The sequence below is a fragment of the Crotalus tigris genome, unplaced genomic scaffold, assembly GCF_016545835.1.
Source record: "Crotalus tigris isolate CLP2741 ecotype Arizona unplaced genomic scaffold, ASM1654583v1 scf7180000023720.1715460, whole genome shotgun sequence".
NCBI lineage: Eukaryota > Metazoa > Chordata > Lepidosauria > Squamata > Viperidae > Crotalus > Crotalus tigris.
Genome location: NW_024100139.1, coordinates 960,055 through 980,909, shown reverse-complemented (window position 1 = coordinate 980,909; position 20,855 = coordinate 960,055). Strand labels below are relative to the sequence as shown.

The following is a 20,855-nucleotide window of genomic DNA, read 5'->3' as shown; positions in this document are numbered from 1 at the left end:
GTAAAGGTGATCTCACCTGGTTCCTCCTCATAGTCCTCTACTCCCTGCATCATCTCCTCCGCATCCAGATCCACACGTTGTTCTTTACTGTTGCGCAGAGTCCAGCAAAGACGATAAAGCTGCCCAGGAAACAAAGATAACAACAGTGAAGCAGGAGCAGCTGAAATGACCTTGAAGGAGGCAGGACCAGGCCTCGCCTTGGCTCAAAAGGGACTGCTAGAAGTGCCCTGATAACTCCACTACTCCTACTCCCTCTGTACCCAATACCTCCGGCAGAACAACACAACATTTTATACAACTGCTGGTGCGGTGTTGAACTTCCCAACAAGATGGAAGTCAGGAGGCATCCTATCTAACATGGCTTCAAGCCGGTTTCCGCCCACCCTGCTGGCTTTCGCTTCTGCTGAAGGGGAGGTGTGGCTGCCTCAGATCTGAGAGCCCCAGAGGTGGAGATGAAGGCTCTTCCTTTCATTCTCACCCATGTTGGGCATTCATGATAGGCTCTGGAACTGAGAGTCGGCGAGCCACTGTACGTTGTTACCCACAGATATTTCCTCACGTGTGGCCAAAATCTCAGGGAAGAGAGAACTGAGGTGGGGAGGATCAGGCAGAGGAGGGAGACGGCTTACATGGACGTCGTCAATTGGCTTGGTCAGGAATGAGATGATCAAAATGAGGGTGATGCAGATAGCAAAAAGGATGATAGCAAAATAGAGGTAGTGAACTTTACAGATGACCGCTGGGCATTCACTGGGCACAGCACAGCTGCCGGTTCCATAGGCGAATTCTGCAAACATTCGACACAGCCCGATTACCAGTCCTATTATCAGGCCCCAGAAGGCCCCCTGCAAAGAGAGCAAAATGCGCTCAGGAGGACCCCTTCCCCCTCACGTCCCAGCAGTCCTGAGTTTTTCTTTGGACTCACAACTGGATAGATAGATAGATAGATAGATAGATAGATAGATAGATAGATAATAACACAATTGAAAGGGACCTTGGAGGTCATCTAGTCCAACCCCCCCCCCCACTTGAGCAGGAGAGTGTCAGATCTGCCATCTTCAGCTTGGTGCCTCGCTGGCATCCTGCCATCGTTTGTTGGAGGGGGGGGGAAGAGGAAATAGGCACGTAGAGGGTAGAGATGACGGGGGGGGTGGGTGGGGTGGAGGGGCTGACAGGTTGGACAGAAGCCAGAGGTGTGAGAACCGCCCTGTTCCAGTCTTCAAGGCTGCGGAGCCTGAGAAAGGAATGGGAATTGCACCAACAGATACCAAACTTCCAAGAGGTTTCCTTCCGTGAACTGAATTCAGGACATGTTAATTGATTAATGTTGATTATTAAGTTGATAGCTTTAATTATAACTATAAGCTAAAAGAATGTGGGAGGGAGGGCGGGAGAGGGGGGGGATTTGGAGGGCTGGATCTCTTGATCCCACCAGTTTATAGCTTACGTTTCCTCACTTGACTCTCTCGTCTCAGAAGAAACCACCACAAGGATTATATAGGCAGTCCTCGACTTTCAACAGTTCATTTGTAGTGACCGTTCAAAATTACAACAGCACTGGAAAAAGTGACCTATGGCCATTTTTCACACTTACGACCGTGGCAGCATCCCCACAGTCAATTGCCTGTCCTTGTAATCAGATCACTGAAAACTCAAGCAAAGCCCTAAACGGCGGCTTTCCTGAGACGCAGGAGGTTGCTTTAGAAAATCCCTTGGCGGCATGGAGTTGGCATCTCAGGGGCCTTTTAGTCTGGAGGCTATGCTAGTAGCCCTGATTTATTTGTTTGTTTGTTTGTTTAACTTATGCATGCCCATCTCAACAAAGGTGACTCTCGGCAGCTAGCTACATCCTAAAAGCCGCATTCGGGTTTAGTTTGCTTCCACCTGGGTCTTTAGTTTGGGTCTGGGCTGAGTAGTTAAGTGCATAATGAATGATCCCTTGAGGCGATTCTCAGCAACTCAGCTTCTTTGATTAAAAAAAAGAGAGTGCTTGACGAGGCTGAGGAAGACATAAAAAGAGAGAGCAGAAATGGGGGGAGTGGGTGAGATCCGAAGAGATTTCCAGGATGTCCTCAGAAGAGCTGCAACAACGAGACACCAGAACCGACTGAGGGGATCAGAGGCAGAGAGGCTACCTGGGCACCTGGTCAATTTCAGGGGGCTCTTTGCACTGACCCCCCATGGCCCCAGGAGAGCCTCAGCGGGAGGCAGAAGGACGTGTTCCTCAGAGGGTAAAGAGGGAGGCTGGCCCAGGGGGAGGGAAGGATGGAAATCGCAGATGAGGTGGCATCAGATCAGCCCCTCTCAGGGAACTCTGGAAATCCTTTGGAAAACCAGGATCTGGGCAGCAATTTTGCTATTTGAAAGCAGCACCAGGAAGACGCCGGCAGCCCAAAAGAGGAGAAACACCATCCTGCTTGGCAGGGCGTCTGGCTTAGCACCGGGGCTAGGAGCCTCCCAGGGACCGATTGCTCAGGAGCCTCGATTAAGAAATGGATCTGGCCAATTGATCTCTTCAGTCTAATAAATCTGGCTGCAACCAAAATAATTACATTGACCAACACATGCGTTAATCAAAGTCTCGTGACAGGTAAGCAAATCAAAATTAAGACAAACACCTGCATCACCCAACAGAAAGACTGCAGCCTGTGAGATTCATCTCTTTCCCAGGCTCTTCCCACTTGTTCCTCCTCTTGTGCCACGGAAACCACGCCGTGCAGCTGCCTTTCCATGTCCTGGGCACAAACACCTCTCCTTTTGTGAGGGGATTGGCCTGCAGAACTTCCATGAGCTAAAAGACCCTCCAGCCCTGAAGCCGACAGGGGACCTCCAGCTTCCCTTTGGCTCCCTCCCAGCTGGAGAGGCAGAGAAAGAAAGGGGCTCCACTTGGCAGGGCTTGGCAAGGGGTTGCCCCCCCCCAACCAAGGGCCAGCTGCTCACCTGCTCGTTGACTCTCTTGCAGAAGATGGCCAGGAAGAAGACGGCGGCAATGGGCGGTCCCAGGAAGCTAGTGATGGATTGGATGTAGTCAAAGAGCTGCCCACCTTGCGCAGACTGGATCACGGGCACCCAGGCGATGCTGATGCCAATCAGGCCCAGGATGAAAAGCCTGGGAGGAGAAGGCGGCAGAGAGAGGCATTGGGTGACGCTGTCCTGTGCCAGCCCAGCCACTGAGCCACAAAGCTGCCCAAGAGCTACCTTGGCAGATGGATCTGAGCTCATCCACATTTGTTTCAGGGGCGGCTACTCTATTTACATTTATTCATAGATGCCTGACTGCAAGGAGACGCTGAGCGTGTCTGTATATTTTTGTTTCTTGTTCCAGCTTTTGTCTTCTATGAATATTGTGTGTTCCTTTTCGTTGTTTTTTGTTTTTAGTTAATTGCAAGAAGAGCAGAGGGAGTGTGGTTGTGGCCGCACAAATGAAGCCCTGCCCGTTTTGTATCCGCATCGCACAGAGAAAATGGAGGGGGGGGCAGTTTGACTTTTTTGACCACTCCTGCAGACCCCCTTCACTTGTTTAAAGGGGCAGATAAGCCTAAATTTCAATAAACAGCCAGATCAACCGAGTCACTTGGTGGGTTGTCCCTCCTGTCAAGCAGCTCCTTCGCGAAGAGGAGACAGGAAAGTCGACCATCCTTCTTATCAAGTCTGCAAGGTGCGCCCTCAATTAAGCCAGGTGCCCTTCAGGGGGCGCTGCAGAGCTGCCCATGCCAGGGAGCTCCCTGGCCCAAGAGCGACCATCTCAGTTCTTGTGGACTTTAGATAGGAGGCTGTGCAGAACAACTGCTGGACTGGCCCTCAACCTGCAATTTTCAGGTGAAGAGCGAGGAGGAAAGATAAAAGCCATTCCTTGCTAGGCAAAGGTCTCCAACACGGCACCAGGGGCTCCATAGTCAGATGATTTGCCCGCTGATGACTTGCTTTGATCAACGTTTTCACTTCCAAAGCCCGGAAGCTTCCTTCAGCCACAAAAGGAAGAGGGAAGCAGTCTTCCCTGCACTGCAGCCATTTTGGGAAGGTGACCACCACAGCTTTCCCGAATGCCAAAAGGGTCCCTAAGGTGTTCAGCCGCCCTGATCTTGGGCTCCAGCTGACCTTTCTTGCAATCCCCCCTTTGCCGAACCTTCGCTGCTGCCGCTGCCGCCAAGCACTTTTACCTGCCGACAATCATGAGCTCCTTCTCCTTGGCCGTGGAGCGTATTTTGGTGTAGATGTCCATGGTGAAGAGGGTGCTGGCACTATTAAAGATGGAAGTGAGGGAACTCATCAGCGAGGCCAGCATCACAGAGAGCATCAGGCCTCGTAGCCCTGAAAAATAAAGCAGGGGAGGTGTGAACAGGCAAAGGTTTGGTGTGAGCAGCGCCTGTTGCGGGTTGCAGCAAAAGATGGCTACTGCGTAGCCACACGGGAGAGAACTCAACCGTCTGGCCTAGCAATCCAATGCCAGGAGCACAGCTGGGAAAAGGCTGTGTGATCCAGGGATGCACTCATCATGCCAGAAGAAGCACCTCCTCCATGCACCAAAGTGACCTAAAAAAGCCACTAGGCATCATAATCGCTTTAGGATCGACCTGGGATTCCTGCACGGGCCGCCATTTTATGCAAACTATGGGCAGAAGGCAGCCTGTCAGAACCCTTTGAGACACACAATCCTGGGCATGGACCTCAGCCAGCATTGCAGTCCAAGGCATAGATAACCCCAACCCCCCCCCCAGCCTCCTCTCACCGTCCGGCATGAGCTCCACCACCATTGTTGGGTAGGCGATGTTTGAACAGCCAACCTCTGTCCCACAGGTGTCCATGCACACCGAGGGAACGACACACGCCACTCTGTCTGTGGGAAGAAGGGAAACCACGGCCCTCGTGAGCAAGCTGAGCAGGCTGGTGCTGGTCTGCCCTCGGCCTCCTGAGGGGAGCAGCCCTCACCTTTGTACAGAATGCGGCTGATCATGCCTGGCATCACCATCAGAAACATGGGCAGCAACTTCAAGTAGCCGCACATGATGCAGCCCGCCTTGACATGGGACATGTTTTTCCCTGAGAGGCATCGCTGGACAATGACCTGCCCAAGAGAGGGACAAATGAACAAGCACAGAGATAGAACATGGAATAATAGCATTGGAAGAGACCTTGGAGGTTAACCCTCTGCTCAAGCAGGAGGTCCAACTACGTCATTCCATACAAATGGCGGTCCGGTCATTGGGACAAGGCCATCCTTAGGAACAGGCCTTGGAAATGACCTCTGCTCTGTGCCATGATTTTTCCACAAGGGTTGACCCTGGAGGAAAGGTTGTTCTTGACCAGGGCATCCCAGATTCAGACATCGCTTGGCGCAGTGGGGCTTCCCTTATTCTTGTGGCAAGGTCGCTTTGCTTTTAGAGAGATAGATAACCTTTATTGTCATTTCTTACTGTGGGCACATTGGCACACATTAAAAATGAAATTTAGTTGCTTGCTCTCAAAAGTGTGCACATTCATAACATGCATTTAAACATGCTATATACAATGGGGAAGATCTTTGGGTTCTACAGGCCCACTTTACCAGCACCATGGCAGAGCCCGCAATTGGCGCAGCTTTTTACGTAAGACACTCAGGCTAGATTCACATGACACACTGAGCCACAAAGGAATCAAGCAGCGTTTCAACTTCTGATTATACCGATTCATTTACAGTTCAGTGTATCCTGAAAATTAGCTTCATTCCATAAGTCACCATTCAGTTAACTTACTCCACAACATGCAATCAACCGTAGTTTGGGAGCAGATTCTCTGAATGTCTGGAATATTTATTTATTTAATCAATTAATTTAAATGCCGGCCAGAGAATAAGAATTGGGACTGGTGATGTCCTCCCAGCTGCCATCCAAAGACCAAAATGATAATCAGCCTGCCTCTGCCCAGCCCAAGGCCACCCTCGGCTTTAGAAGCCCACCTTGAAAAGGGTAGCTAAAGCAGTGATCTGGGCCCACGAGTCCAGTTCTTAATGTCTTGTTTCCTAAAGCCAAAGTTTGTCTCTTTAGGTGTCCAAGCGTAGGATCAGGGCGATCCCACAGAGAAGACCTGTGGGCAGGGAACATCCAAAATACCGAGAGCGTCATGACCCTACCTGGTCAGTGCACCAATACCACAATGCCAGAATGCTCAAGCCGAAGATGAGTCCAGGCCAAGGGAGGTCGCCGTCCACAGGGTCCCGGAAAATGTGGAAGGCATCTGGACGGGGAGTGTAGCACTTTTCGGGGATGGTCACATTATCGTAGGAGATGTTGGATGGGATGGCTTTCATGTACGACTCCAGCAAGCCCTCATATCCTCCGACTTCCTTAAACGCTGAAGAAAATCATACGATCCGTCAGAACAAGCAAGTCTATGACAAAGCCAAAGAGTTCTCCTCTCCCGTAAACCCACGTGGTTGGACACACATTAGCTCAGATGACTGTTGTAAAGGCAGACTTGGGCCATTTCCTAGAAGATCCATCTTGGAACCTGGCCAGTTCTGGCCACAGCTGAGTCTGGTACTTTGGGAGATTCAGTTCTGCTTTAAAAAGAACGCCTCCGATCCTTACGCTGCTGCAGGAGAAAACTGGGTTTGCATGTTCAGTTGAATGTAGGTGGTGGTGTTCGTGCAACATGCTTACTCTGAGATTAAGTGAACCATTTTCTCAGTTCACACAATGTATAGAGCCAAACACTGATCCCCACAAGCTGGGTTCACACAGCACGTTAACCACCATCATTTTTTAAAATCAGTCTGCATTGTTTACTTATTAGATTTACAAAAACAAAGGAAAAGCAAAGGGGAAATAAAGAAGAAAAAAAATAGATGTCAGTTTTACAACTGCTGCAAAAATAAATGTTAAAAATCAAGATTTCATTAATTCAACAAAGCAGCCAAAGAGTGATGCTGCTAATGATCAGAGATGCTAGACCAGGGATAGGCAACCTTGGCTCTTTTATGACTCATGGACTTCAACTCCTAGAATTCCTGAGTCAGCATAGCTGACTCAGGAATTCTGGGAGTTGAAGTCCATGAGTCATAAAAGAGCCAAGGTTGCCTAACCCTGTGCTAGACTAAATAAATACCAACACACCATAGATAACTTTAGCTGGAAGAAGACAGAACACACAAATATTCTGGCAACCCCCATCACTAAGACAAGTTGAAAAAAGCAGAACAAAATTCCCAATTCAACTTCTCTAGCTGAACCCCATAAGCAAAGAGGCACCTGAACCTAACTGCGTTGTCAACATGTCCCGTTGCCCACCGACCATCACAGAACACCACATCCTTCAGAACAAACATGGATGATGCAAGTCAGTTAGAGTTCTCTGCAGCCTTGGAAGCGGGGTTTAAAACCACCTGCCATAAGGCCAACAATGGCACACAGACCAGAAGAACGCAGACGCAGAACCAGCTCAAAGACCCAAAGAAGGTCCAAACCATCACATCCTCCCAACAGACAAGGGCTCAGCCACAGTTATCATGGACAGAACACAGGACAGACAGAAAGCTACATACAGTGAACACGAACCCACACTGCTGATCATACACCCAGTGCTGTGGGATGATTTCTCGTGTGTATGTTGAAAACTAAGCTAGATCAGAGCCAGCCCACCATATTTAGAGCTGCCTAGATTCCTAGACCCTTCCTCAGTGAGGGGGTGGGCATGTTCTCTGGCACCCATAACCAAGAAGCTAGAACAACAGTCAGATATGAGGAAAAATATCCTACAGGGAGGAGTTATTAACCAGCTTCGAGAAGGAGAGCGTTGAGGGTCTTCAGACCAAGGGGGCACCACCATCTGTCTCAAATGCTTTAGCAGATCCTGCACAGAACAAGGGGTTGGACTAGAGGAACACTGAGGTCTTTTCCAACTCTGTGATTCAAGCGCCTCATGTCTAGGCGGATCTGGGCTCCATTCGGTCTTCTTGAAAGCAACTCCCGGGCACCCAGCTAAAATCCTTCAGGGTCTTTTGGAGGTCTCCCCTTAATTCCAACCATGGGGGCAAGGCACTTTCAGGGCTGGTTTTGAACTCGGGCTTACCAAAGACGGTCAGGATGATGGATCCCACCAACATGATGCAGGTCTGCAGCGTGTCTGTGTAGATCACGGCGGCAAGTCCCCCTGCCAGACAGAGCAAGGGAAGCAGAAGGATAAAGGGAGAGAGGAGGCCCAGGGCCAAGCCCCCCTCCCCAAAGAAAGCCCTCGGGCTTCTCCATTGGGACACCCCTCATGCAGGGAAATGGGCAGGGGGGAGACGGGGGGGCTTCCCAGACACCAGGGGGCCCGAAAGTTTGGGGGCTGAGCCTGCTTCCGCAGCTGACATCAAGGCTGGGGGGCTCACCTGCAAATGGGACTCACCTGTGATGGTGTACAGGGCAGTGATGGTCAGCAGTATGATAATGGCCACATAAATGTTCAGTCCCATAGCAATTTGGATAAATATGGCTCCAGAAAATATATCTGCCTGTGGTGGGAAGGAAGAATTGGCCCATTAAGCCAGAGCACCGGGGAGGTTTGCCAGAACCCCCCGCAGAGCGGCAGCAGCGCCTCAAGGAGCCTCGCCATCCTCCCGACCCGGAAGGCCTGTGCTGCACAAAGACGTGGTGAGGGCTTCCTTTTGTGTGGGTCTCGTTACAGGGGTGCCCCAGAGGACCAGTAAAGGAAGAGTGGGGCAGGAGGAGGTGCGGCTGCTGGTCCTGGATCAGCCATCTCCACTGCCACCAGTCTCTGCTCCCTGGAAGCAGAGGGGATAATGGCTGGCAATAACCTTAGAGACCATCTAGTCCAGCCCTTGCTCAGGGAGGAGCCACCACTATGGTCTTTCTGATTTAAATAGTCAGAATTAAATGGGGGTGCAGGGAGAGCGGGTCCTCCAGACTCTGGAAGTTCACTGGAGCCTGGGGTCATGGGCCTCCTGAGGGCAGCCTGCTCCTGAAATGGACTCCTCCCTTTTACATGCAACAAAGGGGGGTGGGGGCTCTGCACCCGAGCATCCATGAACAGGGCCCCACTAGGAGGCTGGTCTCAGCCCTGCCTTCCTCCGCCCTTCCATCTGACTCATCCAGTGCTGAAGAGGTAATTGCAGGTGTGGAGTAAAAGGTGCGGCTTCTTGAAGGCGCTGCTTACGGGAACTGCAGCGTCCCCACACTCTCCCAGCATCTGCACCTCCTGCATGGCCTCATGCAACCTGCTGTAGTAGGGCTGGCCCAGGTCTCCTGGGGGGGACGGGGTCTCCCCCTCAGAACTGGCTGTGCTAGTTTGCAAAAAAGATGGTGGGGCTCTAACAGAGTCTGCACTCTAACAGAGCGTGGCATTCTTTCCATTGCTTTGGCACTGCCTTCCTGGCATGAGATGGAGGGTCTGCCTGCAGCCAAAGGGCCCCAGCACTGCTCTCTTCGCCCTTCAAGGCATCTCTTCCACCCCCATCGTGTCCCCTGCCTCCTGGGGGGGGGGTGCCCTTCCCATCCCATTAGAGTTTAATCAATAACCCTGATAGAGATCATTTATTGCCAGCTAGCGAGAGAAGGCAGGGACCTTGGGTTAATGGGCACAATTAACTCCTGCCCTTTGTTCACCCGGCAAAGAGTAGCATCATGGGGCACAGTGCCCTGGCCTTAGAGAGAGAGAGAGAAAGAGAGAGACCCCCTCCCTTGGACTCACTAGCCCCCCCCCCACAAGGCTTCTTACAGCCCTCACTCTTGAAAAGAAGGGCTTGTAGGAAGCCATCTGCTTTGGAAACGAATTCAGGCAGCCATTTCTTTGGGAGCTGAGGGAGAAGACTTCCTTCTGGGCTGTGCCCCTCAGAGGTCCATGGGAAGATGGGGGGCACAGGTGTCTAGGACTGTGATCCATCCAGCCCAGATGTGAGGTGAGAATATCCAGTCCTCGTGATGGGAAGATCCCCCAAGTCACTGGGCCCATTGCACGGCTACCTGGAAGGGTCTCAAGACCCTCCTTTACCTGCCCCTCCACTCTTGACACTCCCTCAAAAGCCCTAGAGGCATCCCTTGGCCCTTCCCTACCCCCCGAGCTGCAGGAAGTGCCATGAAGGTCCCCACCATGATCCTGGAGAGGATTCAGCTCCTAAACTCACCGAGATCTTCGTGAAGATGTACAGGAGCAGAGAAAGGACTGACAGGTAGATCTGAATCCGTTTCCCTCCGAAGCGCTTCTTCAGGTACTCTGGCATGGTGACCACCTGTGAGGGAGGAAAAGGTGCTGTTGGGGGGGGGACATCTGGTGGGGAGCATCCTAAGAATTGCAGAAGCGTGGATTGAAAAAAGAGGGGTGCAAATTTTGGCCCACCATGCAAAAGCAACCTCTAGGACAGGACTTTTCAACCTTGGGAACTTTAAGATGTGTGGACTTCAACTCCCAGAAGCATTGCTGGAATTCTGAGAGTCGAAGTCCACACATCTTAAAATCCACACATCTTAAATTTTCCAGGGTTTAGAAACCCAACTCTGCAAAAAAAGGCTGTTCAGTGACTAACCAGGAAAAGGGTGGTTGGCACCTTCCTCCCTCTCCCTTTGGCCCTCCTTTCTCCTTCTCAGCTGACATCCGTGTAGAACGAAGCACCACCACCTTCGCTTTGCTTCTTCTCTTGAGAACGGGGGGGGGGGAGAAGGGCCAAAGGAGCAATTCTGCTGAATGTGTTTAAGTTACAAAAAGACAGGATCTGGGGCCAGCCTGCTGAGAAACCTGGCCCGTGTCAACAGCATCCTTGCAGGTAAATAATCACCTGGAAGGGCAACAGGGCCAGAAATGCTCTTTCTGTAAAGAAGCCTCTGAACTGAAAGACCTTCTTGCTAAACCTCTTCCCGGGCCCTGGGACCTACGTGGGCCTGGCCCAGGCAGGGGAGGAGTGAAACCAGGCGGCACTGTTACTTCTTTATTATTCAGTTTTTATGGACATTCCATTGCTATTGTCTGAACACCATCCTGAACGCTGCAGGCAGACAGCTTGTTTCCCCGTGCAAATCAAATAACACAATATTCTATTATGACTCCAATGGGCCCAAGTCTCCTGTCCTCCTTTTTGATCACTTATAATTGAATGACAGCCAAGCAAAGATTAGGGTGGTCTTGAAGCAAAGTTTGAACTAGATGTCAGTCGGGTGGGTGGAAGTGTGGCCAGGTGATTGGCTTTACCAACATTTTTTGGCCAACTGAGAATCCGAAATCTCACTTTTCACCAAGTCCAGAAAAGCTGGTAGAGCTATTTGGGCATTCTTGTATATAAGAGGGGTTCAAAAATGCTGCCAAGGTTCTTGTGGCCCTTCTGAGAGCTGAACGGTGGCCAGGAGGCCAGGGATTGTTCCTTGAGTCCATCAGTCCAAGATCTACCCAGGGGTGTGTTGTGTATGGAGTGCAGCGTTCCAGCTGGATGCAGGTCTGCCTAATGGTGAGTAGAGCAGGGGTGTCCAGTCTTGGCAACTTTAAGACTTGTGGACTTCAACTCCCAGAATTCCCAGGTAGCAAAGCTGTATATCTTCAGGAAGATGCTGGTGAGTTTAGGAGCTGAGTCTTCTCCAGGCTCATGGAAGAACCTCATAATGGGGACCTCCATGGAGCTCCCTGTAGCCCAGGCACATGATGTCCCTCCACCCTCAGAGGGTGGGGAAGGGCCAGGGGGTGCCTCTAGAGCCCTTGAGGGAGCATCAGGATTGGAGGGGGCAATTCCCTCCTTCTTATCCTGGGAGTTGACATCCAGAAGTCTTAAAGTTGTCAAGATTGGACATTCCTGGACTAGTGCTTTGCTGAAGAGATGTCACATCTAGCAAAGGCTGAATTTCCTGACACCAGGCTTGGCCCCATAGATGCAGGCATTCCATACACCTGGAAAGTTAGTCTGGAATAGAAAAGCTGTTGCTGGAACAGAGACACAGCTGCCCAGGAGAGGACTTGCGATGGAGAGTGGCTGATTTGGGCAGGCACAAAATCAATGCGAGTTGTGGCAAGGAGTTGCCGGTGTCTTGTGTCTATTCACACACAGCCAAGTTTGCAGAGTTTCTCCCATGCTCGCTTGACTGTCCCCCCACCCCAGGTCTAAGATCGGATCAGCCCCAGGCAGAGCAGCTGAAAGGTTTGCCCACATTCTTCTGCATGGATGTTGGCAAAACCTTTCTTGCTCCTTTGAAGAAAAAACCCTCCCTGCCCCAGATGGTATTTATGTAAAATATTTACTTGAACATAAGGATCCAACGTCACCTGGCAAGTAGCAAAACTCTGCTTAAAGCGGGCTGATTACGGGGCTCCTTTAAGAAACACTGAATGTGGCTGGATAGAATTTTTTCCTATGCTCTGCTGTATTCCTGAACGCAGGGAAGCCAATTAGGGGCACTGACTTGTGATTCTAATCCAGTAGCTCGTCAATTGAAAAGTTTTTATCTTAAATATTTTAATGTTTTACATTTCCAAAATATGTTGAATGTATTAAAACAGTGGTACATTAAATAGCATTTTAGTGCTTAAGTGGGGTCTTAATTAATGAGGTTTATGAGACTAAATAGACTGTCTGGGAGATCTGAAATCTCATGAATATCTTAGTTCCCGTTTTCCTTTACTTGCCTCTATTTTTCTCCCTCTATCCTTGGCTGTCCTCTCTTTTAATTTGGGTCTAAAGTTTCTGTGGCGATCCGATAACTTGTGCTGCCCAGAGTCCTCAGGACAAGCCACATCCTTTTGGGGAGACCCCCCCCAGAAGCAGTGGGCAGAATCACTGAATCATCTACTCACCCCGGCCTTGATGTAGATTGGCACAAACACCCAGCCGAGGACCACCACGGTCACCAGGGCCTAGAAGGGGGGGAGAAAAGGCGTTGGCTCTGTCTCTTCCACAGGGCCAGGCAAGGAGGGGAGGGCCCCCCACCCACCAAAGCAGCCCAGCCCAGCCCCATCACGTGCAAGCAAGTGCCTCTTCCAGGTGGGACATCCAAAGGGCTTGAGTGGTCTTTTGCCAACCTGCCCCCCTCCTCCAGGGCATCCACTCGCCAGTTAGTGGGGCCAGGGTTCTGCAGCTCAGCTGGAGACGGGCTCAGGAGGAGATTTCCAGCTGAGATTCGCACCCAGGACCGACAGAAGAGGAAAGTACTTACGTTCCACTCAAAGCCTCCAATGGCAATTCCTGCAGCCGCCCCCGTCCCTGCCAGCCCCACAAAGTGGCCGCTGCCGATATTACTGGCAAACAGGGAGGCCCCGATCTGGAGGGGAAAGGGAGAGAGCCGTGGGTCAGGGGCGCAGAGAGGCCACGAAGGATGGAGCATTTTAGGGGCTCCCACCGCCTTCCAGCCCACAAAGCTTCAGCCAGAAGCACAGACAGTCCTCAACTTAAAACATTCGTTTAGTGACTGTTCGAAGAAGCAACAGCACTGAGAAATGTGACTTACGACCGTTTGTCACACTTACAACCACCGCAGCATCCTCAGGGTCACATGATCGCAATCCGGACGTCTGGCAATTGACCCATGCCTATGTTGTTTGCGGAGTCCGGGGTCACGTGATCCCCTTTTGCAACCCTCAGACGAGGGAAGTCAGTGGGGAAGCCACAACAGCCACGTTACTAGCTTAACAACTGTAATGGTTCACTTAACAATTGTGGCAAGGAAAGTTATAAAATGGGGCAAAACTGACAACAACAGAAATTTTGGGCTCAATTTTGCTTGTAAGTCAAGGGCTATTTGTAAGCCTCACGGAGCTGCCAGGAAAGGCTAGGAGGAATGTCCCATCACCCGGCTAAGGGGCTCAAAACGGGCTACTCATCCTAAGCATGAGCCAGCCGTGCGCTGCAGCTGCCAAAACCCCCAATTCAGTCCAAAGGCTGCATCAGCAGAGGGACGGAATCAAGATCACGTGAAAAGTTAGTCCAGCTTTCTAAGGCCTTGGTAAGGCCACACTTGGAATACTGCATGCAGTTTTGGTCAACACGATACAAAAGAAAAAAAAAAAAGATGCTGAGACTCCAGAAAGAGTGCAAAGAAGAGCAACAAAGATGATTAGGGGGCTGGAGGCTAAAATGTGCAAAAAAGAACGGCGGCAGGAATTGGGTACATCTAAGCTAAGAAAGAGAAGGATGGGGGGGGGGACAAGGCAACTGTCTTCCAGTGCTGGAGGGGCTGTTCCAGGGAAGAGGATATTCACTTATCGATGCAGCACAGCTGCAGGCCTGTCTGAGCTGCCTGCAAGAGGCTCTGGCAGGGCCTTGTGGAGTTCCCTGGCTTGGAGGCCTCTTTCGTGTGGCCAGAGAGTGAGCCACAGAACAAAATACCAGCCTTACAGAAGCTTCTGGGCTAAGAAGGAGCCGGAAGCAGCTGAGCTGTGCCTTTGCTGTCGGTCTCCAAGGGCCCCCCTGCTCCAGGCCAAGGAGATGCAGAGACTCATCCTTCAAGGCTGAACTGGTGATTGGAAACCAAACTTAGGTTGGCAAAAGCAGCAGAGGACCTGCAATACATCCAATATTGGCTAGTCCAAAGCCTGTCCTGGCTTATGTTGGCCTTCTGTGGAGACTTAATGGTCTTCTGAAAGAGCACAGAAGCCATAAGACTCAACAGGTGCTAAAGGAAGCATCGTGGAAGCCAGGGGTCCAATCTGCCTGAGGCCCAAGCAAAATACCCATGGATAGCAATGCCCAACAAAGGGGGCTCCCATCACAGCCCAAAGCAGCCAGTAGGAGTGGACAGATCCCACCCCTCACCCAACAATGGGAGGACAGTTGGGAGCATCCAGAGGAAACGTTGAGTCTGAAGGAGAGGAAAACTGAACAAGTCAACTGGGAACAGCTGAGGACCATGAATGAGCCGAGGTGGCGCAGCAGTTAGAGTGCAGTACTGCAGGCCACTTTAGCTGACTGTGTTCAGCAGGTCAGCGGTTCAAATCTCACCGGCTCAAGGTTGACTCAGCCTTCCATCCTTCCGGGGTAGGTAAAATGAGGACCCAGATTGTTGGGGGCAATGTAAATATATATATACATTGCTTACTGGTGTACACCGCTTAGAGAGTGCTTGCACTTAAAGCGGTATATAAGTCTCATAAATAAATAAATAAATAAATAAATAAATACCGTCAGGAGAACAGGGTGGACAAAAGGCTGCTGGGCTCCTCGGAGGCTTCCTGCTTGCAGTGCAGAAGCCCCTCTGGCTACAAAGCCAGAACATCTGTTTCCCGCCCCCCCCATCCCCTGTAGGAGGTGCAGAGCAAAGATGCCGCCTTTCCAGAGAGGGACACCGGTGGGAAGAAAGGGCTTCCTTGGGGAAACTCACCGGCCACCACACCATGCTCCGGCCAGCCAAGAAGAATCCTCCGACGGTTCCACGGTTGGTCGAGTACATGGCCTGAAGGCAAGGAAAGGGGAGAAATGGGCCATGGAGGAACTGCCTTCAACAGGCTGGGGGTGGGGACATAGTTTCACTCCAGTGCAGCACCTCCCCAGTTGGAGCTGATCTCCACCAGCCAGGCAGGGTTGGCCTTGGGCAGCTTCTGGGTGGGGAGCACCAGGGAATCCCACAGCTGTAGGGGAGGGACAGTCCACAGAGGGAGTAGAGCTGAGCTTCTCTCCCTCCCTTTGTCTCCCTCTTGCACACACACACACACACACACACACACACACACACACACACATTCTGATTTTGGTTGAGGAAGAAGGCAACACAAAATCAGTCTGAGGACCAGTTTGGTGCTGGGCCAGGAGGGGTGAGACTCACCTCACCTTGGGCACAAAGCCGGCTGGCCAGTGCACCCCCCCCCCCAGTCCAGGAAGCAGAGACAGAGCTAAGCCCACCCAAGAAACCTGCAGAGACTCAGCCAGGACCCACTTCAAGGTGCATATGCATGCAAACAGACACACACACACACACACAGGTCTAATAACCTATAATAACCTATGTGGTATTTGACATCTGGAGGAGGGGGAAAAAAATCATGACGTGTCCTATAGATAAAACAAAAGAATGATTCTAGTTACTTCCAAAAGGAAAGTCAACTTTGGGTAGCATTTGGTGTTCTCGAACTGGGTTTTCGGCTTGAAGATGTTTCCTTACCCAACTAGGCAACATCATCAGTGCAAGTGAGGTTTGCTCCCTGTCTAGAATTGGTATGTGTGGGTGGGGTGTGTGGATTTCCCTTTGGTACTTCCTTGATTAGGATATTGTTTTCTGCTGGATTGTTTGTCTGGTGTTAATCCCTGCGTGTGTGAGTGTTGGCTGCATTGATCCTGTTTATCATATGATTCATATGTGAATGACTTTTTAAGCATACCAAAACCATTTTCTTCCTATATGTAAACATTTTAAATAAAGGTAATACTATAATACCATTTAAAGGGCATTAGAGATTGCCATGCCCTGTGTTTATTATTATTTCCTGGCAACAGACACCATCCCTGTGGATATTACAACCCAGGTGGAGACGGTTCCTCCTTCAGTTTCTCCACTTTGTTTTGCGTGGGGGTTGAGGCTAGCAGGTGACGCACTCTTATTTCTTTTTTTTGTAGTGAACTTCACTTCCTCCAGGAGATTTAAATGTCTTTTCCTCCAGCCATCCAAATAGGCTTCTCAGCATATCTGGCACTGATGCTTCATTCAGCCACGTGGTTACTCCAGTTTCTCTTTCTAATGGTCTCATTGATGCGTCCGCATCAATAAGGAAAACAATAGTAGATCATCTGATTTCAAAGCATTTCCCTGCTCCACGTTCTTCCTGGACATCATCCAAATTCTTCAGGTGATAGATGGGGGGGGCTCCTTCAAATCAAGGTGCTTCATTAGGATCCAGCCTTTCCATCCCAACAATGGAAGTTTTTAAGAAGAGATGGGACAACCGTTTGTCAGAAATGGGATAGGGATTCCTGCCTGAGCAGGGGGTTGGACTAGAAGACCTCCGAGGTCCCTTCCAATTCTGTTATTCTGCATTCTGAGTCCTTGTGGCTTCCACCGGGAGAAGCCTGGGTGTAAGCAGCAAGGCAAGAAATGTGTCATTTTGTCCCTTGCCTTTTGCATGATCTCTCAAATGCTTGCCAACCATCTGTTGCGCTAATTGCGTGGCAAGACGGAGGGCAACTGTGGCTGTTACAAATGGGCAGTAACAATTCCACCGGGCAAGGCCTCCAGGGCTTGTTGCAAAAGAGCGGAAGAGCCACAATTTATCATCTGACCAGGACCGATTTTATTGTCTCCGCTGCAACTGACCGAAACGGCTGTCCGGATGGAATTTCCTCAGCAGAGATTTATGCCAACAGGTCCACCTGACTCAGGTAACTGAAGACTCCGAAGTCACCTGCTGGCCCCCGTGATGAGCAGCTGCCTGGCCCGTCCGGAGGGGGTCTCCTGCCCCGAAACTCCCAGGCGCTGCCACCCTCTGGGGCCATCTTGAAAGTGCCCAGCTTGGGAGTAGGAGATGCCGTTGTCGCATTCATTCCCAAGCTGTGTTTCTAAAGACCAGGCCTTTTTAACCAAAGGGCTCTTTGATGAAGATTTCCCAAGCATTTTGAAAACTGTACGCTGCTCTTAAGGGATCCATTAAAAGTTAATGCCAAAGCTGCAGCTGCCAGCACCGCCACCCCGTGCCCCACCCAAGGGCACCGCATGCAGAAAGAGCTTTCTTGGTTAAACTCTCCCGCGCCTATTTCAACAAGGAGTCATTATTAGGCAGACAAACATTTCCTGGCCATTGATTGACACAAATTGCAGAAAACAGAGTGCCAGCAGGGAGGGGAGGGGCAGCTGGAGCAGGGATGTCCCCCCCCCCCTTTCTGAAGGCCTGCACTGATCCTCACCCAGGGCCAAGTTTGAATTTCCCCTCCACCCCAAAAAAGGCAGATTTTTTTTAACAACCTCAAAAGAGAAAAGAGCAACTACAAAAAATGGTTTTGCTCTGCAGCCAACTTGCCAAAGAGTGCAATCCGGATGGGGGTTCAGCGCAGCTCCAGCGCAGCTCCAGCGCAGCTGAGGCCAGGGTTTCTCAGCCTTGGCAACTTTCTGATGGGTGCACATCAGCTCTCCAAATTCTCCAGCTATGAGTGAAGTCTGCCCATCTGAAAGTTGCCACGGCTGAGAAACCCTGGCTTGGACCAAGATTTAGCTGCTCCGGCCAACCCAGAGAATCCCCTGCAGAACAGCTGGTGCAAGTCTAAAGAGCAGAGAAACAGTCGCTGCATCTGCACACCCAACTCGGCACTTCCTCAGGATTCCCCAGGAGCTCCTCCTTGGGCCCTGCCCTCAGGCAGCCGGCTCGGCAGGGGCAGGGATGACGCCTCTGAGATCAGCCCAGCGCCATGCCTGTCCCGGCGCCCTCCTTTGCTCTGGGCCTGCCCTGTATTCCAGGGATGAGCCACACCGGCTAGTTGACCCCATGGGGAAGGGAACCGAGGGCCAGCCTCTTCTGCCCTCTCTGCTCACCTGGCCAGGCAGCTGTCCTCCATTGGCCAAAGAGGAAAGGCCAAAGAAGAAGGGCTGGAATGGTCAGTGAGCCAGAGGGCGGCTGTTGGAGATGCTCCCATTCAAGCTGATTAAAGGCCAGCTGGAGCATGAAATGTTTGGGGCCCAAGGAGAGCCCTTTCCCACATCAGGCCTTCAGCCTGCCCAGGAAACTTGGCTTGCTTGCTTGCTTGCTTGCCCTACTCCGGAGAGTATCTGGGAGGGTGCCAAGGAACAGTTGGACGGAATGAGCAGTCCCATCCCCTTGGCAAGCTCTTGGGCACATAATGCCCAAGCTCTTTCTTGAGATGGGACTGGAAAGTTCTCCTTTTTTGCAACTTGAGTGGTCAGGCAAGGGATCCATTTCATTGCCTTTATTAGTTCTCACTGATTTTCCAATGCAGAAGCAGCATTGCTTAATCTCAGCTGCCCCAGATAAAAAGCAACCCTAAGCAGGGCATATAAGCAATTCAGCCAAGACAGGAAAATCAAAGCCTGTGGAACCACTTGGAAGCGAGCTGGCCAAGGTCCATGGAGGCCAATTCTTGCTCTGCAGCACCAAGCAGGAAAAGGAGTGTGTTGGACATGGCAGGGGTCTGCACCCACAAAACTCAATGACATCCAGCATTGGGGGAGACGAGATTTAGCTTTCTGGTTCAGAACCAGGGAGTTCCTGGTTTGTTTGAAGGGAGCAAGGCTGCACGCAGCCCTCGTGGAGTCTACGAGAGGCAGAAAGCCCTTCAGTCCTTGCAGGTCCTAATAAGAAGGAAGGCATCGAGTCCTCTCTGGGCCGGCAGCCTCCAGAAGTGCGAAGACCGTCAGTGTAAGAGACTGCCCAGCATCCCTGCCAAGTCCATGGGCTTGTTTAACCAGGACAAGGTGGCTAGCTTGAGGAGCTGGCCTGGTGCCTTGGAAAGGCTTTGATCACTGGGGTTGCTTTCCTGCCAGCGGTGGGGTCAATTGGCTGGGAGATCTGCTCTTCCTATGGCAAAATAACTTAAATCTTGCCTCCCTCAAGACCTCCTTCCCTGCTCCAGCTACCCAAGCACGGGCCAAGCAGTCTTCTCCCCGGCCTTCTCTGCAGTAGGCTGGGCTTCCTCACAAGTGGACAGCCTGGAGCCCAGGAAGCACAGGGGCCAGGCAGGGCCCGAATGTCTCCCCAGTGTGAGGACTTTGCTGTGCTACCCACTGCTGGCTGTGGGTCCTGGCAACCCGCCTGTGGGGGGGAATTGTTGCCCACCACCACCCTGTCTGGTCTCTGCTTCAGCCTGGCACTCCTTGGCATTCCCATCTGTCTCCATCCTGGGAAAGACTCCCCCCTGCAGTCCCCCCCAGGCTTTGAATTGAGCCCCTCCTCCTGTCCCCCCTCCTCCTGCCTGGCTTGTGTTTCTGGGCCCGGCTGTTTGCCCAGGGAGGTTGTGGGATGTGGCCACGGGGGGGGGGGGATTCCTTGCTCTCTCCCTCTGAGCTGGCAGCGGATTCTCTTCTGGGGATTTCCCGGCTTCATTCATTTGGGCAATTTCACCATGTGAGGAGGCACAGGAGACGCTCCCCACACGAGCATCTTCCCACCTTGGCAACTTTAAGATGTGTGGACTTCAACTCCCAAGATTCTCCAGCCAGCAGGGGGAAGTGCTTCTCCCCGGAGTTTGGCAGCCGGGCTTTGGCAAAGGACTGCGTGGCTGGAACAGAATTGAATTCTCAGCCTGCTTTAAACCAAGAACCCCTATGGGAACGTGAACAGGCAGAGGAGAGTTCTACTAGGCATGTGCAGAATGTCGGTGCCCCTCCGCTGAAGGATTGACAGCCCCTCGTCTTCCCTTCCTGCAATTCTTCATTGTCGATATCACACTTCAACGCTAAAGGGGGCTGCAGCGACCCAGACCCTGGGCGCCTTGGTCCATTTCCTGGGACAATATGTGGTTCTTTGGGTTTCCTGGCCACTCTTAGGCAGATGGCCCAGCCAACACCCACAGCTTGCAAGGGGCGCTCCTTGCAGCCTTCTAGGTAGTCCAGACAGGGCATCACAATCAAGAATGCAAACACCACCTTTATGGTAAAGTTACAGTAACAGAAACTTGAAAGTCTCAAAGCGCCCGGCCTTTATATGTAGAGCTTGCTTAATGATCACTCATTCAGCACCTGTTCATACTGGCGATGCTGCTGAATGAGTGGTACTTATACCTGGTCTGCTTACAACAGTTGCAGCATTCCACAGTCATGGGGTCGCCATTCGTGATTTTCCCCGCTAGCTTCCCACAAGCAAAACCAACCAGGAAGCCTGGAAGCCGCAGGAGGTTGTCAATGGGAATGGAGTGCAAATCCTGCGCTTAACAATAGCACAGACTCACAACCAGAAGTGCTGTCCCTAGGTGGCACGGCCGCATGTTGGCACACCTTGCAACCACATCACTTAGGGACAGATGCCCCTTCTGAGTCAGG

At 51.5% G+C, this 20,855-nt stretch overlaps 1 protein-coding gene across 1 annotated transcript in view; it reads right to left on the bottom strand.

The window, feature by feature from the left end:
* Positions 1-20,855, bottom strand: part of SLC5A1 (solute carrier family 5 member 1) — a 28,209-nt gene that overhangs the window by 6,436 nt on the left and 918 nt on the right. Inside the window, exons 2-14 of the mRNA XM_039321080.1 lie at positions 15,264-15,335; positions 13,104-13,208; positions 12,745-12,804; positions 10,100-10,204; positions 8,365-8,470; positions 8,047-8,127; positions 6,110-6,330; positions 4,930-5,065; positions 4,730-4,837; positions 4,161-4,311; positions 2,941-3,109; positions 630-845; positions 17-119 (exon numbers count right to left, since the gene is read on the bottom strand). Of these exons, the coding sequence (XP_039177014.1) occupies positions 17-119; positions 630-845; positions 2,941-3,109; positions 4,161-4,311; positions 4,730-4,837; positions 4,930-5,065; positions 6,110-6,330; positions 8,047-8,127; positions 8,365-8,470; positions 10,100-10,204; positions 12,745-12,804; positions 13,104-13,208; positions 15,264-15,335 (1,633 nt within the window). The remainder of the gene's footprint in view (positions 1-16; positions 120-629; positions 846-2,940; positions 3,110-4,160; positions 4,312-4,729; positions 4,838-4,929; positions 5,066-6,109; positions 6,331-8,046; positions 8,128-8,364; positions 8,471-10,099; positions 10,205-12,744; positions 12,805-13,103; positions 13,209-15,263; positions 15,336-20,855) is intronic.